General features: G+C 37.6%; 1 protein-coding gene across 3 annotated transcripts in view; it reads right to left on the bottom strand.

Moving 5' to 3' along the window:
* Window positions 1-4,437: 4,437 nt before the first annotated feature.
* KCNH8 (potassium voltage-gated channel subfamily H member 8) overlaps window positions 4,438-19,648 on the bottom strand; it is a 202,712-nt gene continuing 187,501 nt past the window's right edge. For all 3 annotated transcript variants that reach the window (XM_061464918.1, XM_061464919.1, XM_061464917.1), the window contains one exon: window positions 4,438-6,816. In XM_061464918.1, the coding sequence (XP_061320902.1) occupies window positions 6,106-6,816 (711 nt within the window). In that variant the 3' untranslated portion in view covers window positions 4,438-6,105. The remainder of the gene's footprint in view (window positions 6,817-19,648) is intronic.

Here is a 19,648-nt window from a genome sequence, read left to right as displayed (position 1 = left end):
AGTTACCACCTATTGAGACTTGTGGTTCCAGTTTGTCTCATGGTGTTGCTGGTTTTTGTCCTGTGTCTGACTGAAGGGTCAAAAAAAAAACCTGCTGTGTGGGTTTGGATTGTTTTTACATAGAGTAATTAATACTGTTTTCTTCTTTATGAACGAAACTTTGATTTTTAGAACACCAAGCAAAACTTTTTAGGTGCCTCATGAAGAAAAAATTATCCAGGTATGTAGATTTTGAGGTTTTCTTCTCAGTAAAAAAACCAGGCAAAACAAAACTAAGACGGTTATCTTGTTTTATTCGGGCAAGCAAAGGAAGATGTCTATTTAACTGCACAAAGAGATCAGAGGTAGAATATACTAAAAATAAGGAATCACATTACCCTACAGCCCAGGGTGAGCACACACATCACCCTTACGTATGATATGTGAAAGTTAAGTGCAGTTAAGGTGGACTTAACACATCTCAAAACTTGTGCTGGCTGTGCTAAATTTTTAGGATGCATGGACTGTTAAATGTGAAGGCTTGTGAGCTTTTAATTTAAAAAACAATCCTTATCTTTGCATGCTTCCCTGAGAAATCTTCTGCTGCTTTTGATTTACTTAATTCTTAAGGGATTTTTTTTGTAAAGACCCTGCGATTCACCTGTGCAAACTCTAGTTTTACCCATTTCTGTGCATTTTCTTTGTGATGCTTGTGATGCCTGAGTCCTTAGTGCAGTTCCTGCAGTTTTCATTTATGACAATGTTAAGTAACTCTTCTGCACTACTCTGGCACTTACACTGTGGGGGAAATCAACTATAAGAGGTCAAAGACAGGTAAAAAAGAAAAGAAAAAATGAATTTGTAATTTCTGAAGTTGTAACTTTCAGGGACCCTTTCAGGGTATTTTGTATATATGAGGTTGATAACACAACACCTAGGATAAGAAAATCAGAAAACTGAGGAAATGTTTCTTTTCAGTGCTCCTTATAAGGCAGTTAGTGGAAGTGTTTATTCCATGTGAGGTTAATTCTGTTAGATATTTTATCCTTATTGTAATATGTCAATATGTTGTATATGTAATATACTATTTCATGTCATTGAAGATGAAGTCTTTTACCATCCTTTTTTTTTGTCTACCTTGCCTCTGTTGTACTTGGGCATTTCTTGGTTATGTATAAAGCCTTTGGTTTTACCATGGCAAGTATTAACAGGTTTCTCAAGAGCTGTGGAGAGAGAATAAATTCAAGAGTGAATCTTTTCTGCATAAATTCCAAGACTTAAGACACACCATCAAGACATAAATGTAAGATTACATACTAAATATTAAACATTAAAACAACTTGAAAGAGGAAGATATTGCTACTCCTCTTGTACAATTTTTGTGGTTATGAGTTCTAACTGAAATGAACATTTTAACCCTTAGCCTTCCTTAACCTGCTTCTTTGAGAGATATCAATGTCTGGGAGAATTCTGGTATCAAGGTACATATAAAATAAAATTCTCATCCGCTTTTTCCTTTAAACAGAAGGATCAGATTTGTGATTTTGAAGCAGGAAGTTGCTGTTTTGTGTTGTTTTTGCCACTGACAGTGCATGGTAAGAGACATATAGTGACTCTTGGAAGAAAATTTTATGAAGTACAGAGGAGGTCAGTGGTTGGTCTGGGAATAATGATATGACCTTTATGTTCATTTTGGAGAGGATAAGACTGACTTTGTGTGTGGCATCATCTCACGTACTTGCAGCTATGTTTGTTTGTTTTTTATAGGATTTCACTATTTTGATGATTTGTAGATACTGAGGAAGATGGATGAAGGTTTTCTGTGACAGGTTGTCTGATTTTCTGAGTGAAGATTCAACACCATGTAGGCTGCTGGAATGGATGACTGCTGTGCTAATTCCCCTGAGTTGTAGGATCGAGCAAGGAAACCAAGCACCAGCATTTTCCATTGTTTTATTCTCAGTCCATTGCTGCCTTAATTCCCACCTACAGATTCATTTTTTTAATGATGAGGTAAGAAGTTGTTAGAAGTGTTTATTTTTCTAAAAAATGGGAATGTGACTTCTCCTTGGTTGTCTCAGCAGTACAAAATATCTGCAAATGTCCAAGTGAGAGGGGTTTAAGAGCCAAGTGCTTTTAGACTAAAGTAAGAAGATGCAGAAAAAGATGAGAGCAGATTGTTTCAAAACTGATGTCCCAAAACATCAGTTGCCAACCAGGATTTTTTTACAGGCTACCAGGTGAGGCTATTGACAAAATGTGTTACAAAACTGTCTCATAAAATAAAGTAATTTAAAATCTTGTGTGCAGTTAGCAGATTGGCTAATTAGAGAGTAAATTATTTGTGGTAGGTAACCAACTGATGGGTCAAAGTAAGGTTATCATGAGCTGGGTATGGTTTGTAAAAAATTATGATTATTTGCAGAATTTGTGATAATCTTTGTTTCTCAAATTGAATCTAGTAGTTGTCATGAGTACAACACAAATACATCTCATTAAAAATATATCTGAAGGTATAAAAAAGCAGAAGATAGGAGAAAATTCATGGGGGATCCTCCTTCTGTCTTTTGTTTTTTCCTTTGTTCTTTACTCAGTGCCTCTTTTATATTTTTGTTTCTTTCCCATATTCAACGGAGGTAACTGCAGCATTGTGAGAAGACAGTGCATGAAATTTTGGTTAGACTGGTGGCTTACTGTTTGAGTCTTGACACAGACCAAATCTTCTGTCTTACTGCATGACAATTCAGTAACCACCTCGTTCTTTAGTGGCAGGCCTAGGATATTTCCTTATAGGGAAATGACTAGGAAATGAGGGCACAAATGGTTGAGTTTGGTAGTGTTATAAAGGGAATATAAAAGGAATTGTGTGAAGGAAAAAAAAAAGAGAGGGGAAATAAATAAATGGAGTTTACACTTACTGTACAGAAGAAGAAACAGTGATAGAAAATGAAAGGAAGGAAGAAATTGTAGCAAATTTAGGAAGTAAACTGAAGCAGAATTACATGGGAAGAACAATCCTGAGACAAAAATGAATTTTTTTTTTATTATTATTATTTTCGTAAAGCAAAAAGGAATACGGTAAACTGGGCTGCTGAGTGTTAGGGTATGGGATGCTTTTATTGATGTTCATAATGAACACCTTTTGAGTGAAATACATGAATATTACAGTGGTTGTTGTTTTAAACCCAGAAATTCTCCATGGCCATGCTATCTGTAGAAATGTTCTGCTCATGGTAATCCTGTTTGGAATTTGCTATTCCATTCCAAATGTATGTGCTTTCCCATTTGTCCCTGTCATTTTACTTTTAAAACTGAAATTTTCTGCATTGGTTACCAGATATTTTCAACCAAAAGCTGCCTGGGGGATTCTTTTTCTGAGGCTTTCATAATATAATGGTGTTAATGAGTTTAAAAGAGAACCACCCTTCAAATCCAGATTTCTATTTTGTTGACCTTCCTCTTTCCTTTCTTGGCTTTGACCTAGAATGAACTCTTGTGCTTTCTGAAGCTCCTTGAGCTTTCCCCTGGGAAGCAGTATGCTTGCATTATATACTTTGTCCAGTCCAGGTAATGACTATGTATGTTATTTGAAACTGTAGCCATTACAAATGGCATAGCATTTGCCAGCGCTGTTTAAGATATATTTGACATTTGTAGAAACAAGGAACTACGTAGGACAGATCCTGGTGTCATTTTTTCTCAGTTACTGCACATGCATTTTTTTTATTTGAGAATTACATGTACAACAGTAAAGCTATGGCTATTTATACAAAGTGTTTTTTTTGTTTTTATTGACTTTTTTATATCAAATTAACACAAAATTCCAGAACAAAGCATCCAGTTTGAATCTCATGACACTGGTGTTCTTATTGGAAAAGAAAAAATAAAGCCAGAGCTTTAAAGGAAATACATAATGGTTTATGTATTGCTCAAATAATGAGAAAGCAAATACTGTTCCCAATTTATATATGTAATGGAAATTATTAATTTATATTGGGAACCAAGCATGTCAGGCAAATAGTATATTTGTGCAGTCCTAGTCAATGGCTGGGTGTTGCGGTGAGTTTAGAATAGCCTGTGTATTTCATTGAGGGCAGGTTACCTATGTGACATGCAGAAGGCAGCAGTGATGAATCAGGATTTGTGGACAGCCATGCTGTATGTGCCTGTGCATCCCAAGGAAACAGCACCTGTACTTTATGATGAGGACAGGAAAGGGATGTGGCTATATAGTGTGTTGGCTGGCTACTGAGGCAAGGCAGTACTTTATTGCCATGGAGCTTTTGGCTATTCTGACAGGATTCTTTTTTAATTTCTGGGATATGCCTTATTTAATCAGCACTTCTCTATTTAACCTTAAACTAAGTGAAAACTGGAATAGAAAGAAAATAAGAAACTCTACATAGAAACACTCATGTTGAAGTATAACCGCCCTGACAAAATTCAGGCATCTCAAAATGAGAGATGACAATTTGTCCTTAATTTGTACCAGTGGGAAAAAGGATGCCGAAAGATGTAGACTGGGCACAGAGTTTCAGCTGAGATTTGTGTTCCTATGCACAGCCAAAAGTTAACAATGAACGTAGTCTTTGAGGTGTTTTTTTGTTTGTTTTTTTTAAGACAACCTCCTATGGAAGTAAAACAAAAATCTGTACTCTGTAAAAAAATTTACTTAAGAACAATTACCATTTTATTAAATGTGACTTAATTTATTTCTCTATTTTAGAACACGTATTTTGGGTTGTAAACACGTCGTTTTTAGAAATCTTACTCGAGAACATGCAAGTATGATGCATATTGTGCATCTTCAAATATATAAATCAAAATTCCAGTGCAAAGCAGTAGCTCTGGTTGCACTGTAGTAATATGAGTTTTTAAATATGTTAGATAATGAAAAGAACCTTAAAATTTCCTTTGAGCATTAAATCAATTTCTGGATTAAATAATTTGCCAAACCTATAGGTTTTTTTTTTTTTTAAACTAAAAGTCAAAGCTAGATTTTATATATGTAAGTAAAAATATCCAATAAATAAATATTTCAAACTTAATTATTTGATTCTGACTAAACTATTGTAAATTTATCTTTTAATATTCCTCAGTTCACTCAATAGTTTCCATCCCTTTTAATTTTCTTGTTCAAATACAAAATCCCAAAACAGGGATGTGTATTAAGATGTTGACTTGGTCATACCAATAATAGTGCAATATTAAGACACAAACCCAAAGGTACTTAATGTTATAAATATAACAATTCACTTCAGTGATTACTGACTTAATATAGGATACAACATTCCCGCTGTTTTATTTTTTTAAATAAAATAATAATTTACTTGTATTCCACCAGCATGAATACATTCATTGCAACTTGCATGCACATAAAAGGGAATCCATTTGTAAACTACATAATATCTGAGCAATAAATAGTATTTGATCTAATACATGATGGTAGTGCATTTCTTGTTAAAATTGCAAGCTTTTACCAAAATGAAAACAAACTCTTATTCTCTTTATAAATATTTTAAATAATTTTTAGTACATGTTTCATACCAAGTATATAAAAATAGTATTTTTAGATAAATTAAGAGGTTTAATTTACATGACAAATAACGTGCAACAACTAACCACTCTACCAGCTCTATTTGGTTGATTGTCTAGGTGACATGCAGCGATAATTGTCCCTTCGCCTTCATGGAACTGACAAACAGACCAGCAGGACCCATAATCACCTGAAGAAAACAGTGCCATAGATATTGTTTAGGAACAACAGTCAGACACTCAGGGAAAACCTTTGCTTTGATGAACAAAAGCTGCCCATGACAGTTCTTTTGTCCTAGACTTCCAGCTGCTCTGACCCTCAGGGTCTTTGGACTATCACAAAAGTCTTCCAAACAGACCAGTAAGTTATATCTGTATACAGAATTCTTTTCAATATGCTTCTAGAGTCTAGATATTTTTTTCTTCCTGTAGTATGAACTGTCAATACCTTTTTCTTCTTTCTATAAATCTGAATTTTCATGTTTGTAAGTCTCCATGATCACCAGAGGAAAGGTCAAATAAAGCTGTCATTCAGTCTAAATTTAAAACTGGCAGTTGTGACACATGCTTCAAGTACCATTTCAGTGTTTCTCATACATCTATGGCTTGGTAATCTTTATCTTTAACATCCCTTGTGCTTGTCGCAATGTCTATTGGTAAATCTGGGGTCTGTGCAGAAACGACTCCAGCTGTTCCTTCCAGGTTCCATGATCCCGGCAGGTTCTCAAGGCTTAGTGAGCTGATTGCTCCTTGGCTAAAGCTACCTTCCTCAGATCTGCTTGGGAGCACAAGGTGTAATGATGTCTCTGATGAAGAGCATACTGAAGAAGAAAGAGTTGCTGAAATAGACTGAAGAGGAGTCAAGGTAGTGTCTGAATGGGGAGAGATGCATCTTAAAAACTGCAGATTGTCTTTCTGAATTACCTGATACTGGGAAGAGGAATTGTGAAGGCCTGGTGTATAATAAAATTCAGCATCCATAGAATTTTGCAGGTTGGGTTCAGTTCTTTGGGGACTGCTGCCTACAGAGGACAGATCAGTATTCCAAATATCACATAAAGTGTGGCTGCGGCAAGGTTGTGCTTTGGTGTAAGTAAAGTTCCCAGCTTGCAAGTGCGTGCAAGGTTGATGTGTAGTCCAAGCCATTCGAGACTGAAGACTGTCCAGGGTAGGACTTCGAGATGTGCTGTGCACAGCACAGAACCCTGGAGTCTTCTGGGAGGTGAGCAGGTTCTCCAGAAGGTGCATCACGTTCTTCATATTCTTACTTAATTGTGAGACTTCTTGAGTTAAAGTTGTGACCTGTTATGGCAGGGCAAAATATCACAGTATTTGTGCAGTCATGCCTGAAGTACACACATACATACCTTCTTTTCCTTCTAACAACATCAGTTTTGACCTGTGGCACAAGGTCTTTAAAGAAATATACTCTACTAATATATGACATTGATAGCTGCTTTATCAATCATGAAATATTTTAACTCATAAACCTTTTTTATTAACCAATTTTATACTGATGAGTGAAATAAAAAAAAAAGGGATCTTCTGAAATCTTGTCCATAAATACACATGTTAAATAAATACTGCTGTCTTCATAGTAAAATAAAAGAAACCCATGCCCAAAGCTGTCAGATGCAAGATGAAGTTGCATGAAATCTAGCGGACTACTACTAAAAAACTAGAAACTCTAAACCCCACTTGTTATCAAGAAACATTTAAACAATATAAAAGCATGTGAAATGGTTAGCTTCCATGTAGTTATTTTTATGCTTGAAAGGTATTACATATCAAACACAAAGAGAATAATCCATATCATAGATTACTCTGCTTTAGGTGCAAAAGGAAGAATCCTATTTTCTGTTAGACTTCTTTTTTGTTTAATGCTGAAACCATTGATATGATAGTATCCAATTAATCTCATGAATTATAGGAAGTCTGTAATCTCCCCAAAACTGCTGGTTTGGGTCAGGAATGAGATTGGCAAATTCTGAATTTATATTTTGAAGTAAATTGGTATATAATATCAATGGGAATATTCACTAGGACATTATAAGGATATTTTGGGAAATGAAAAGCCTAATTCAAACATAGAAGTGAGCAACCTGCCATTTCAAATGAGTTTGTCTTTCCTTTTTCTTTTTTAAGGAAAAGTTTGTAGAATGTTAAAATCAGTCAGTTATTTTTAATAAAGAGAAATCAACCTATCAAGAGGTAGAAATGAACTTTGTCTCCATGGCAGCTAATCAATCTATTTCAGGTTAGACCACTGTCATTACTGTTAAAATAGAGTTTCTCATAGTGAGGCTATTGAAAATACTCTGCTGAAAAAAAGATATAGGAGGACAGTTATCTTCAGAAGGATAAACCACCTATAAAAAAGGAAACAAGGCTAATTCAGAGGGCTTTTCTTTGCCCTGAGGTAAGAGCACCACCAATTAGGTGCCCTACTCAGATTAATTTTCCTGTAACCAGAAACGGAAATACAATTTTCATTTTTCTGATGGGATAGTGAAAAGGTGCTGAAAAGACAGTTACACAGGCAATATAAATATCAAGAAATTCAAAATTAGAAGGGAAGAAGGAATCTCCAGTATAGCTCCTATGCATCTGTTCATTTCTCTCTGAGCTAAGAGTTCAAACCCATCATGTTGTTTTAATAGTTCTGTAATGATCACCCTATCCCTGGAGTGAAAAATTCTTAATTGGAGGAGACTCATGAGGGTCACATTACAGGATCTCTCTGTGTCTCTCTCCACCTCTCTCTCTCTTTTGTTACCTAATTAAGTCCTGCTAGGCAGAAAATAACCATGAGATCTCCTTCTGCCAGCTGAGATAAAGCTTTGAATGCTAGGTAGTACATCTGAACTTCAGTTAATGTGAGGGATTAAAATATGTTAAGAAAGTGATATGTGAACAGGCTTCCTGTGGGTTAGAACAGCAAAAGAAGGTTTTTGGTACTGTCACTCTGTAAGGAAACACACTGAGGTTTCTGGACAAATCAACCACACAGGAATCTTTTTCTCCACTGGGAACTGGGAGATGACATTACAAAACCTCCAAAAGCTTCTTTGGAAAGAAAAGGGGAAGAAGGACAACCAAACCCATGGGTACATAGATTCAGTGGTCATCACTGCTTTTTAGCATCATCACTGTTCCCTACTCCTAGCAGGTAACACAACTGTTTTCTGTACCTAATTTCCCATCTTAACACATATTTTACTGGGCTTTCTGCAGATAAGTATTACATTGAGTGTGCACCATACTACGGATGTTGTGTGAAAATATCTGCAACTTTAAAATCATAGAATCACAGAACAGTTTGGGTTGGAAGGGACCTTAAAGATCATTTAGATTATCTGCCCATCCAGCCTGGCCTTGAACACTTCCAGGGATAGGGTATCCACAAAGATGTCTTGTTTGGTTTGGCTCATATTTTCCTCTTCCAATGATGATTACTTAAAGGCTTTAAAAAAAATTTAATTATCCTTTAACATATTTCTGTTGACAATTCATTGAGAAAATACAGTAAAAATCAATGCCGGCCTGAGTACTTGTGGAAGTCTCGAACTTTTGCTAATTACAACTTGCTTTTGTGACCAGACACTATTTTTGATGTATCACCTAGCTCTTAGAGTGCAGTCTTCTCATAAGCTTGCTCTCGCACAGTCGTAGGAACTAACCTGATAAAACCTCCTTTGATGTATACTTTAATAACTTCCAGTAGTATGATAGTTTAAAATCCAAAGTATCTATGCCAAACTCTGTTAGAAATTGACCACCATTTAGTGACATCTATTTGGATAAATACTGCTTGTCACACAGGCAAAGCAAATATGTAATTTTCTGGATAATTTAAAAACTTCTCTGGATTTTACAAACCGTTAATCTTACCTCCAATATCTGTAAATCTATTAATTACCATCTATCTCTATATTACTATACTTATATACTTACACTATTACACTTATACTATTACTGTTGCTATTAATGCTATACTGTTTATGCAATCCTTTTTACATCCTGCAGTGATTCTTGAACAGCTGCAAATAAGCATGTTTAACAGTGAACAATTTGATCAATACTGTTAACAATTTCAAAGTGCTCCAGAAAGTGTGAAAGAACAGAGATTAAAAGCAAAAGAAATTTTAAGTCTATGAAACAGAAATTGAAAGCAGTACAGTTTCCTCCTGAGTGAAAGGACTAATTCCTTGCATGCTGTTAAAGCTATTTTCTTTTCAGTAGTTCAGTGATTATTGCTAGGCAATACAGCTAGTTGTACAAATGGTTCCCGCTGTGCTAGGCAGACAGCTTTAAAATGATCTGTGAGATCCCAGCTATACTTGAAATGCTGCCTTAACAGTTTCTAGAACTTGAAGTTACTGCAGTGTTTCCTAATACAGAAACTGGGGTTTATACAGATGATACAGCTTTAATTAGCAGGAGGTGTTTCTCAGGTTCCTACCTTTTTAGAGACTCTGTTATAAAGTAAGAATATCTCTTAGAGGTTAAAAAGATATGTATATATATTTAATGTATGGACTTTAATAATAACTCTTTCTGATGCTCTGACATAGAAGTTTTAGTAGTTGTATTTTGCAATTTCAAATTACTTAGTTTCACTAGAAAGGGTATTTTTTTTATTACCAGTATTAAACTGTTATGCAGTTTGTTCCATGTAGTTAGTCAAGTAGGAATGGAGGTGATTGTATTTAAACCTTTCCATAAAAATGATGAGAAGCTCTATATAATGTATGATGGTGAGACCCCACCTGGAGTAGTATGTTCAGCTTTGGGGCCTTCAGTGTAGGGAGGATGTGGACCTGTTGGAACGAGTCCAGAGGAGACCACAAAGATGATCTGATGGCTGGAGCACATATCCTATGAAGACAGGCTGAGAGAGTTGGGCTTGTTCAGTCTGGAAAAGAGAAGGCTCTGGGGAGAACTTAGAGCAGCTTCGGGTGCCTAAAAGGGGCCTACAAGAAGGCTGGAGAGGGACTTTTTACACGGGTGGGTGATAGTACAACAGAGAATGGCTTTAAACTGAAAAAGGGCAGATACAGAGTAGATGAAAGGAAGAAATTCTTCACTGTGAGGGTGGGCAGGTGCTGGCACAGTTTGCCCAGAGAAGCTGTGGCTGCCTGTCCTGGGTTCAGCAGTAGCAGTCATGTTTCTCCTTTGTGGTAGCTGGTGCAGTGCCGTGTTTTGACTTCCAGCCTGGGAACAGTGCTGGTGATACCGATATTTTCGGTTGTTGCTAAGTGATGTTTACCCTGACCAAGGACTTTGTGAGGCTCATGCTCTGCCAGGGAGGAGGGGAAGCCGGGAGAAAGCAGAGAGGGGACGCCTGACCCACACTAGCCAAAGAGGTATTGTCTTTGGCGGGGGGGAGGAGGGGCTCAATTGTTCTCAGCCTGGCACCACTCACTGGGAGTGAGTGAACAAGCTGTCTGGCTAGGGTTTAAACCACGACACTGCCCCATCCCCTGGCAGTGTTCAAGGCCAGGCTGGATGGGGCTTTGAACAGCCTGGTCTAGTGGAAGGTGTCTCTGCCCAGGGCAGAGGAGTTGGAACTGGGTGATCTTTAAGTCCCTTCCAACTCACACCAGTCTATGATTCTATGATTATTGCTTTAAATAGTATTGGCTAAAAAGATTTCTTTCCTTTTCTATTATATATTCCAACCTTCAATTTATTTTTTTTAATGTTAAATTTTATACTAGAATGCCTACCTGTCATCACTCTTCCTGTATAAATCTGGAATAAACCTTTTCTGATTGGATGCTTTACACCCTGGTACTTTTTTGGCTGTTTTTTACTCCCTTTTGCAATTCAAAATTCACCCCGACATCCTCTACCATGACTTTTTCTGAATAGCTAAAGAAGTGAAGAAAAGTTGCTTCTTGAAAATGGAAATTGCATTTTGCCAACTAGGGGAAGCTTCCTGACTTGCTCTGAGTATGGCAGGCTTCTCTCTTGCCTTGCTTGGTGTTTCATTGTTTCTTCTATGCTGGTGCTTCCTAGAGTCAGGGTGACTTTTAACTAGAATGAGTTGTCTTTCAAGGCTCAGATTGGCGAGATGCTGATATCCTATTTCCCAGTAAGTGCATTTTTGAATGAATGAAAGGAGAATTGAGCAGGGACAGACTTTTCACTGATCATGTATCATCATTTCTATGGCTATTGGTATTACTATGACAGACATTTCTGATTTAATGGCACTTTAGCAATAAAGCTAGTTGCAGTAGAAAAAAAAAAGAAAAAAAGAATCCAATGCAGCCAATCTCAGTTCAGATTAAATATATAGGATTTGTGTAGTGATATGATGATTCAGTTTCAGTGAAATAAATCCACAAATCTGGAAGGCTGTAAAATTGGCTTTATCCTGTAGAGGAAGAAGAAAATGTACTGGTTTCTCTGCTGACTTGCCAGCCAGCCCTTGGGTAGTTCCAGGGCAACCAATCTGTCTGAGTAAATTAGGACCCTGAAATTATTGTTAATGCTATTAAACAAGTAAGGACAGAACAGAAAAGTATAAAACGCTATACAATTTGAGTGTGTTCAAACTAGGTGATCATTAAGGTCCGTCCCTTCCAACCCAGATTATTCTGTAATTCTATGATCAATGGTTTGTTGTCATCCCTGCACATTTCAAATCATTCGTGTTAGCATCCTACCCTAATCTGTTTTTATTTAATGTTTATTTTTAATGACTAAATGGAATTCATGTTCATTTTTAAATATCAGTAATATGAAATTCAATAAAGATAAATGTTAAGCATTACATCTGAAAAGAAAACGTCAGAGGCATGAATGTAAGTACAATATTCTGCTTATGCAGTGTAGTGGAATGCTGCTGAATCACTTAGGCTGGTACAGCTTGAATTTAAGTGCTTTGTCAGTGACTTAAAAATTCTAAACAATGAAAATCCAAAATAAAATGCTACCAATGAAAAGTTTTAGAACATGTGACAGGCAAAGACAGAAGGAATTAAGTTTGTTGAGATCTGCTGGAACAACATGTGTTTCCACTGTAAATTGGTTTTAGAAGGAGAACAACAACTGGCTCTTTCTTATATCTTCGAGGCATAAGAGAAAATGCAGTGAACTTGCATACCAACATTAAGGTGTAGAGAAAATAGAGCTTTTCATTACAGGAAGGGCTTGAAATGCTTATTAGAAAGTGAACTGAACAATTGTTATCATCTGTCATGGTAGTAGTATTTTTAATTCAAATCTGAAGTCAGCTTTTGGTGCCCAGCTGATTTTTTACAGTGCATGGCTTCCTGTCTTAATTTGTTTCAGGTGCCTTTCCACCAAGGAAAAGCGCAAGAGAGACAACACAGTGTATAGGACCTATGCCACGTATGTGCTGTATGCCCTGCTTAAAAAATAAATTAACCTAAGCTTTAGAGCATCGGCTATTTTTGTTACCTTCACTTGTCAATAGGTATTAAGCTTACATTAAAAGGAAGAAAAACACCCTGAACCTGGAAAGAGTACAATCCTTAAATTACAAAAGCAGACAGAGAGACAAAGCAATAACAAAGCAGGAGTTCACTGTAAATATAAATATCAATGCTAAATATATTTTTACAAGTCCCAGTAAACAAAAAAGTATTTATGTGGTATTTATGGTTTTGAAGGTTTTTATTTCTTAACACAAATAATACTAGGTTTTATGTCTTGACTTTTATGCTAAATTTTCATTGCTAAAATCCCAAATTTATAATTAGTTGTAATTAGTTTTATCATCAATAAATGTTGTTCATTCACTTTTTGCCGCATTTTTCTTGTTTGAAAGATATTTTGCAAAGTGACTTACTGGGATGTCTTTGCTGCAAAATAATTTCTCTCATGTGATAATATAGTTGAACTTGTCACAAATAACATGGTTTTAATTACTGTAAATCAGGTGAATTCTTTATATGAGTTCTCAAGCTGCAAACTGAACTTCAACAGTACATTTCCTATGCAAAACTGAAGGCCTGAGTAACTTAGCTACCAAAGCTTCTTTGTTGGCACTTGACGACAAAATGACTGTTTCCATCATGTGCACACATTTTTAGTATTAAGGAATACGTTTTCAAGGATCACCGGCTACAAACTCAGGAGTTTTGCATCCCAACTAGAAAGAAGTGCAGAAGAAGGGCCAGGAGACCTCCTTGGATGGATAAAGAGCTACTGTGGAAAATTCAAATGAAAAAAGAGGCTTATAAAAGATGGAAGCAAGGACAGGCAGCCTGGGAAGAGTACAGGGATGCTGTCCAGGAAGCTAGGGACCAGGTTAGGAAATCCAGGGCCCAGTTAGAATCAAACTTGGCTAGGGATGTTAAGGATAGCAGGAAGGGATTCCACAGGTGCATAGTAAATAAAAAACAGACTAGGGAGAATGTAGGTCCCCTCTGGAAGCTCTCGGGAGAACTGGCTACATAGGATTTGGAGAAGGCTGAGGTTCTGAATGACTTCTTTGCCTCAGTCTTCACTGGCAAAGGCTCTGACCAAACCACCCAAGTCTTGGAAGGCAGACGCAGGGTCTGTGAGAAGGAAGACCTTAGGCCCACTGTAGGAGAGGATCTGGTTCGAAACCATCTTAAAAATCTGAACGTGCATGGGACCTGATGAAATCCATCCACAGGTCATGAAGGAGCTGGTGAATGAAGTTGCTAAGCCATTAACCATCATATTTGAAAAATCATGGCAGTCAGGTGAAGTTCCCGACGACTGGAAAAAGGGAAATATAACCCCCATTTTCAAGAAGGGGAAAATGGATGACCCAGGGAATTACAGACCAGTCAGTCTCACCTCTGTGCCTGGCAAAATCTTGGAGCAGATTCTCCTGGAAGGCATGCTAAGGCATATGAAAAACAACAGTGTGCTTGGGGACAGCCAGCATGGCTTCACTAAGGGGAAATCCTGCCTGACCAATTTTGTGGCCTTCTATGATGGGGCTACGGAACTGATGGACAGGGGTAGAGCAGTTGATGTCATCTACCTGGACTTGTGTAAAGCGTTCGACACCATCCCACACGACATCCTTGTCTCTAAATTGGAGAGACATCAATTTGATGGGTGGACCACTCGGTGGATAAAGAACTGGCTGGATGGCCGCACACAAAGAGTTGTGGTCAATGGCTCAATGTCCGGCTGGAGACCAGTAACGAGTGGTGTCCCTCAGGGATCGGTGTTGGGACCGGTCTTGTTCAACATCTTTGTCGCTAACATGGACAGTGGGATTGAGTGTGCCCTCAGCATGTTTGCCGATGACACCAAGCTGTGTGGTTCGGTTGATACGCTGGAGGAAAGGAATGCCATCCAGAGGGACCTTGACACGCTTGTGGGGTGGGCTGATGCCAACCTCATGAAGTTTAATCATACCAAGTGCAAGGTCCTACACCTGGGTGGGAGCAATCCCAGGCAAAGCTACAGGTTGGGCAGAGAAGAGATTTAGAGCAGCCCTGCAGAGAAGGACTTGGGGGTGTTGGTTGATGAGAAAATGAACATGAGCCGGCTTCAGTGTGCGCTTGCAGCCCAGAAAGCCAACGGTATCCTGGGCTGCATCAAAAGGAGCGTGACCAGCAAGTCGAAGGAGGTGATCCTGCCCCTCTACTCTACTCTTGTGAGACCTCACCTGGAGTATTGTGTGCAGTTCTGGTGTCCTCAACATAAAAAGGACATGGAACTGTTGGAACAAGTCCAGAGAAGGGCCACGAGGATGATCAGGGAACTGGAGCACCTCCCGTATGAAGATAGGCTGAGGAAGTTGGGGCTGCTCAGCCTGAAGAAGAGAAGGCTGCGTGGAGACCTCATAGCAGCCTTCCGGTATCTGAAGGGGGCCTACAAGGATGCTGGAGAGGGACTCTTCATTAGGGACTGTAGTGACAGGACAAGGGGTAAAGGGTTCAAACTTAAACAGGGGATGTTTAGATTGGATGTAGGGAGGGAATTCTTTCCTGTTAGGGTGGTGAGGCACTGGAATAGATTGCCCAGGGAGGTTGTGAATGCTCCATCCCTGGCAGTGTTCAAGACCAGGTTGGAGAAAGCCGTAGGTCATATCGTTTAGTGTGAGGTGTCCCTGCCCATGGCAGGAGGGTTGGAACTAGATAATCTTAAGGTCCTTTCCAACCCTAACTATTCTATGATTCTGTGGTTCTATGTTTTGATTTAAAAAAAAACCTTTTTTTCCTGTCCTGAGAGGAGAATGAGATTGATTTTTGGCAGCTGGATGTGAAATATGTTCTAAAATAATTTATTTATAAAGGTCCTTTAGGTGATTTGGAAAATAAACCTATTTATTTAGTATAACTCTTTTTGTTATATGAAAGTGAAATATCCCTGTGAATGCATTTTCTCTGTTCTGAATAAGTGCCAAATGCTTAGAGTATTTTAAGCACTTGCATGAAAAAAAAACAAAATTAAAAATAGCTGAATTTCCACTAAGTACTCCAAGATGCTGCTAAATAGAAGGCAATTTTCTAGTAGAAAACCTGACCCTATTCATATTTCCTTATGTTTGTTTTTTTTTCAGTTGAATGGGAGAAATGTGAGTGCTCTGTTCATTCTACAGTTTTAGTACTATAATTGTGCAGTCCTCTGATGTGGTAAAGTGATCAGCCCACAGATTCTGAGCCCAAAGGAGGCTGCACTGGAGTTGGTTTCCATATGGGCAAAACACGAGAAACATAGAAATCTGAGTTCACCTGCATGCACTGGGCAGGATGTCCTCTAGAACTGAGTGTGAAATCATGTACATATATGTTTGAATAGCCGGCCACATACTGAATGGCCTGCCACATACGGAACATGCTAAACTACAATGAAAGTCATGCCTTTTTTATTCAGTGATTATTTAGACTAAGCGGAATGGGAAAATGGTGTAGGAGATCAAATAGTCATATTTCACACCATCTTGCAATACTGAACTGGAGGGAAATTTCCTTTTATCAGCTTGTATCTCGTTCCAGCTGAAAATGAGAAGCGAGGTTAGATAGGGGTTTGAAGAACCTGGGTAAATGTCTGAGCAGCCAAACCATGGAGCTATGCAATAAGAAGCTGGGGTGTGTTTCAAGTCTTTCTCACATTGCCTAATAGAGGGACTGCTGACATTAGAGCATACCCTCCTTAGAGGGATTCTGTCCATCCATTAGTCCTAAAGTTAGTGTGTAACAAACCCTGAGAAATGAAATCAAGGTTCTTCCTTCTGTTAAACCCATTTTTAGGTGAATGAACTTTCCATTGGAAAGTAGTAATAGTAGTGAATGCCATATTCCTAAAATACTGCCAAGAGCTCTTCTGGATATCTAAGCTGGGTATAGCTTGTTTTGTAGATTTTTCTCTGGGGTAACTCTTTGATACGCTTTGTTTTGCTTTGCTTTGCTAACAACAAATTGCACTGAATGTCTGAATAGGAAGATGCATGTGTTTGTTCTCCCAGTGAACAGCTGAAATGTTTTTAAGCTAACTAGTGAACTGTTGTAATATAATTGCTTTTCATGAAAGCAGTTATTTTAGCATTTGTTGATTGACTTCTGACCTCCAGTGGAAAATGTAGTAATGTTTGCTGCTGTTGGCTACTTGTGACCTGCTTTCTTGCATTTTCTTTTTCAGGAGGTTGCATGTCTTAATAGGTTTGTTTCTAACTCTCCTAGTATTTTAACTACTGCTTGCAGTCTGCTGAAGCATCAGTCGTAATCTTCCATTAATGGTCATCAAGTGATGGAATGATGAAAGGATGGGGTCTACGAGTGTTCAGTACTTAATGTAACAACAAAACCCCCAAGAAACAGCTATTGTAAGCCAGCAGAACTCATAGGCTCATTTGGGTAAGTACCAAATCAGTATTGTCCATTCAGAAACTCCAAGTGGGCATGTTTGAGTATTTACAATATATGCAATTAAGGAGGCTTACCCTTATGCAGTTTTTTCAATGTAAATTTTGATACATGGGAGGACTTGGAGAATATCTGTCTCTGGGATTTGAGTCCAGAATATTCCCTATGAAATCTAAATCTACGCCAGTTTAGAATTGCTTCTAATACTTTTTTTTTTTTATGTCCAGTCCTATATTTGTGCCTATTGTATGCCCATGCATTGTCACATTGAATTGAGAATTCCCACATATGTAAATATTTCTATGCTTAAGACTCTTGCTTGGTCAGAATGCAGAATGACATTTTCTTTGCTAGTGGACTTCTTAGAAGACAAAATGTGACCTTGGAAAGTAGAGAATACTGCTTCCAACTGCTGCAAGACACCAAACCCAATCTTTATTTTAAACATATCTACACTAGTGTAGATGTAACTCTATGTAATATACCCTATGCAACATGGAATAAATTAGTCTTAGAGATACTGCAAAGTTGAATATAAATGTTCCCTTAGGTTCCTAGACTAATTCTGGTGTGTTTTCCAGAGCGTAGGGTTTTCTATAATAATTAATTTAGCCTCATGTAGGTCTATAATGCTCTATAACTTCTGTGAGGTTCTGTAATCTGGAAAAAGTATCTTTCTCTGCTGTGATTAAACAGCTGTTCTCAGATGTTTTTGACATTATTGTGCTATTTGTATCTTCTGATTGCATTACTGCTACTGTAGTTGTATCTTTAACCAGGTTAGATGTAAATCAATTCAGGTGTTGCCAAAAGATGTCTGAACCTACCAAAACCTTTTTTGGCTTCCAGTTTTAGTACTTAGAACTCTGCCTTGATGCAGTGCCCTGTCAGACAGTGTGAAAACAAATTCTGTCTCACACCAAGCTGGTGGTACTCTCCAGAGGTTATCTTCCTCTCACTTACAGAACTCCTAATATCTGCTCAACAGACAGTCTATAGATGAACCTGCTTCTGTCACACTCCTGAGGAAAGAAGATAGGGATCTGCTGGTGATGCCTTCTCTTTGCCTGAAAGTCTAATGGTTGACTTTTAAAATCAAGAATGAGGGGTTCAATTCTGTCTCTATCCCATGAGAGATTGAAGAAGTGTTGAAAGGTAAGTATTTCAAGTAAAGTCTCACAGGTAGCATACTATGTGAAAAAATGGACTGATCCTCTCTTCTCAATTTTAAAATAAGAGTGAGCAATATTCAGAACAGTGAAAATTTTGTCTCTGGATTTTGGATTCAGTTTCCCTGTGTGGAAACTTTAGTGTTTTACTGCATGCCGTCATATTTCCCTTTTTTTTTGCTACTGTGAGCAAGAAGATTGCATAACATTTTGTTTAGATAGTGTTAGCAGAGAAAAATATAGATTGTGCATGGAGGGAAATTATTTGGGTTTCTTTTTGTTTAACATACTACACTGCTCTAAGAATAATTTATCGCTTTTGATCAAAAATGCAATGACAAACCCAGAACTATTGAAGTTGAAATGTTTCTTTAGTCCACAAAGTGCCTGCCTGGGTGAATCTGCCACCATGATGTATTTTTGACCTGCGTCTTGTGGATAGCTACATAACACATCTTCATACGTTAAAAATACCTGTCCTTTTCAATGTCAAAAGGGATGTATCAGTATGGTTGTCTGTTTCAAAAGTATTACATGGAAAATATAATTTTCTATCTTAATAATGTTGTCAGTGAACATCTTGGAGATATTTTTGAGTTCTTTGACTGAGCTTTATAAAAACTGTTGTCAATGGGGCATGAGGCTTTTGTCTGAAAAATACAGCTTGACATATAAATGAGGAGATACATTCATAGAGACTAACCATGTCAAATTACAACATTTAAGTTATCTGACCAACTTAACCTGACTGAGGTTTACAAGGCTAACAGTTCATATATGGAAATAAAATAGTGTAATTTGGAAATAAACATGGAAATAAATATGGAAATAAAAAGTGTACACAATATAGAAGGAAAAATGAAAGAAAACTTGACATTTCTGGTAACCAAAGGGATTAGCAAAAAAGAAATGAAACCATGTGGTTGGATTTATCTAAATATTTCCTCATGTGGAATCATAAGAAATTGTCTTTAATCTCTTCATAATGAAAGACAGAGTATGCTGGGAATCGATTTTAGCCTTGCATTATAACTGTGAAGTTAGTCTGATGGATGAATGTATGGTTTAGCCAAAGAACATTAGCATCAGATTGACAGTCGATTGCAGGTTTCAAGTTGTTAGAAGGGAAGATTGAAA

Source organism: Pezoporus flaviventris, unplaced genomic scaffold (genome assembly GCF_033815535.1).
Source record: "Pezoporus flaviventris isolate CSIRO_AGI_PZ_B2104156 unplaced genomic scaffold, CSIRO_AGI_Pfla_v1 ptg000037l, whole genome shotgun sequence".
Classification (NCBI taxonomy): domain Eukaryota; kingdom Metazoa; phylum Chordata; class Aves; order Psittaciformes; family Psittacidae; genus Pezoporus; species Pezoporus flaviventris.
This window is presented reverse-complemented; position numbering and strand designations above follow the sequence as displayed.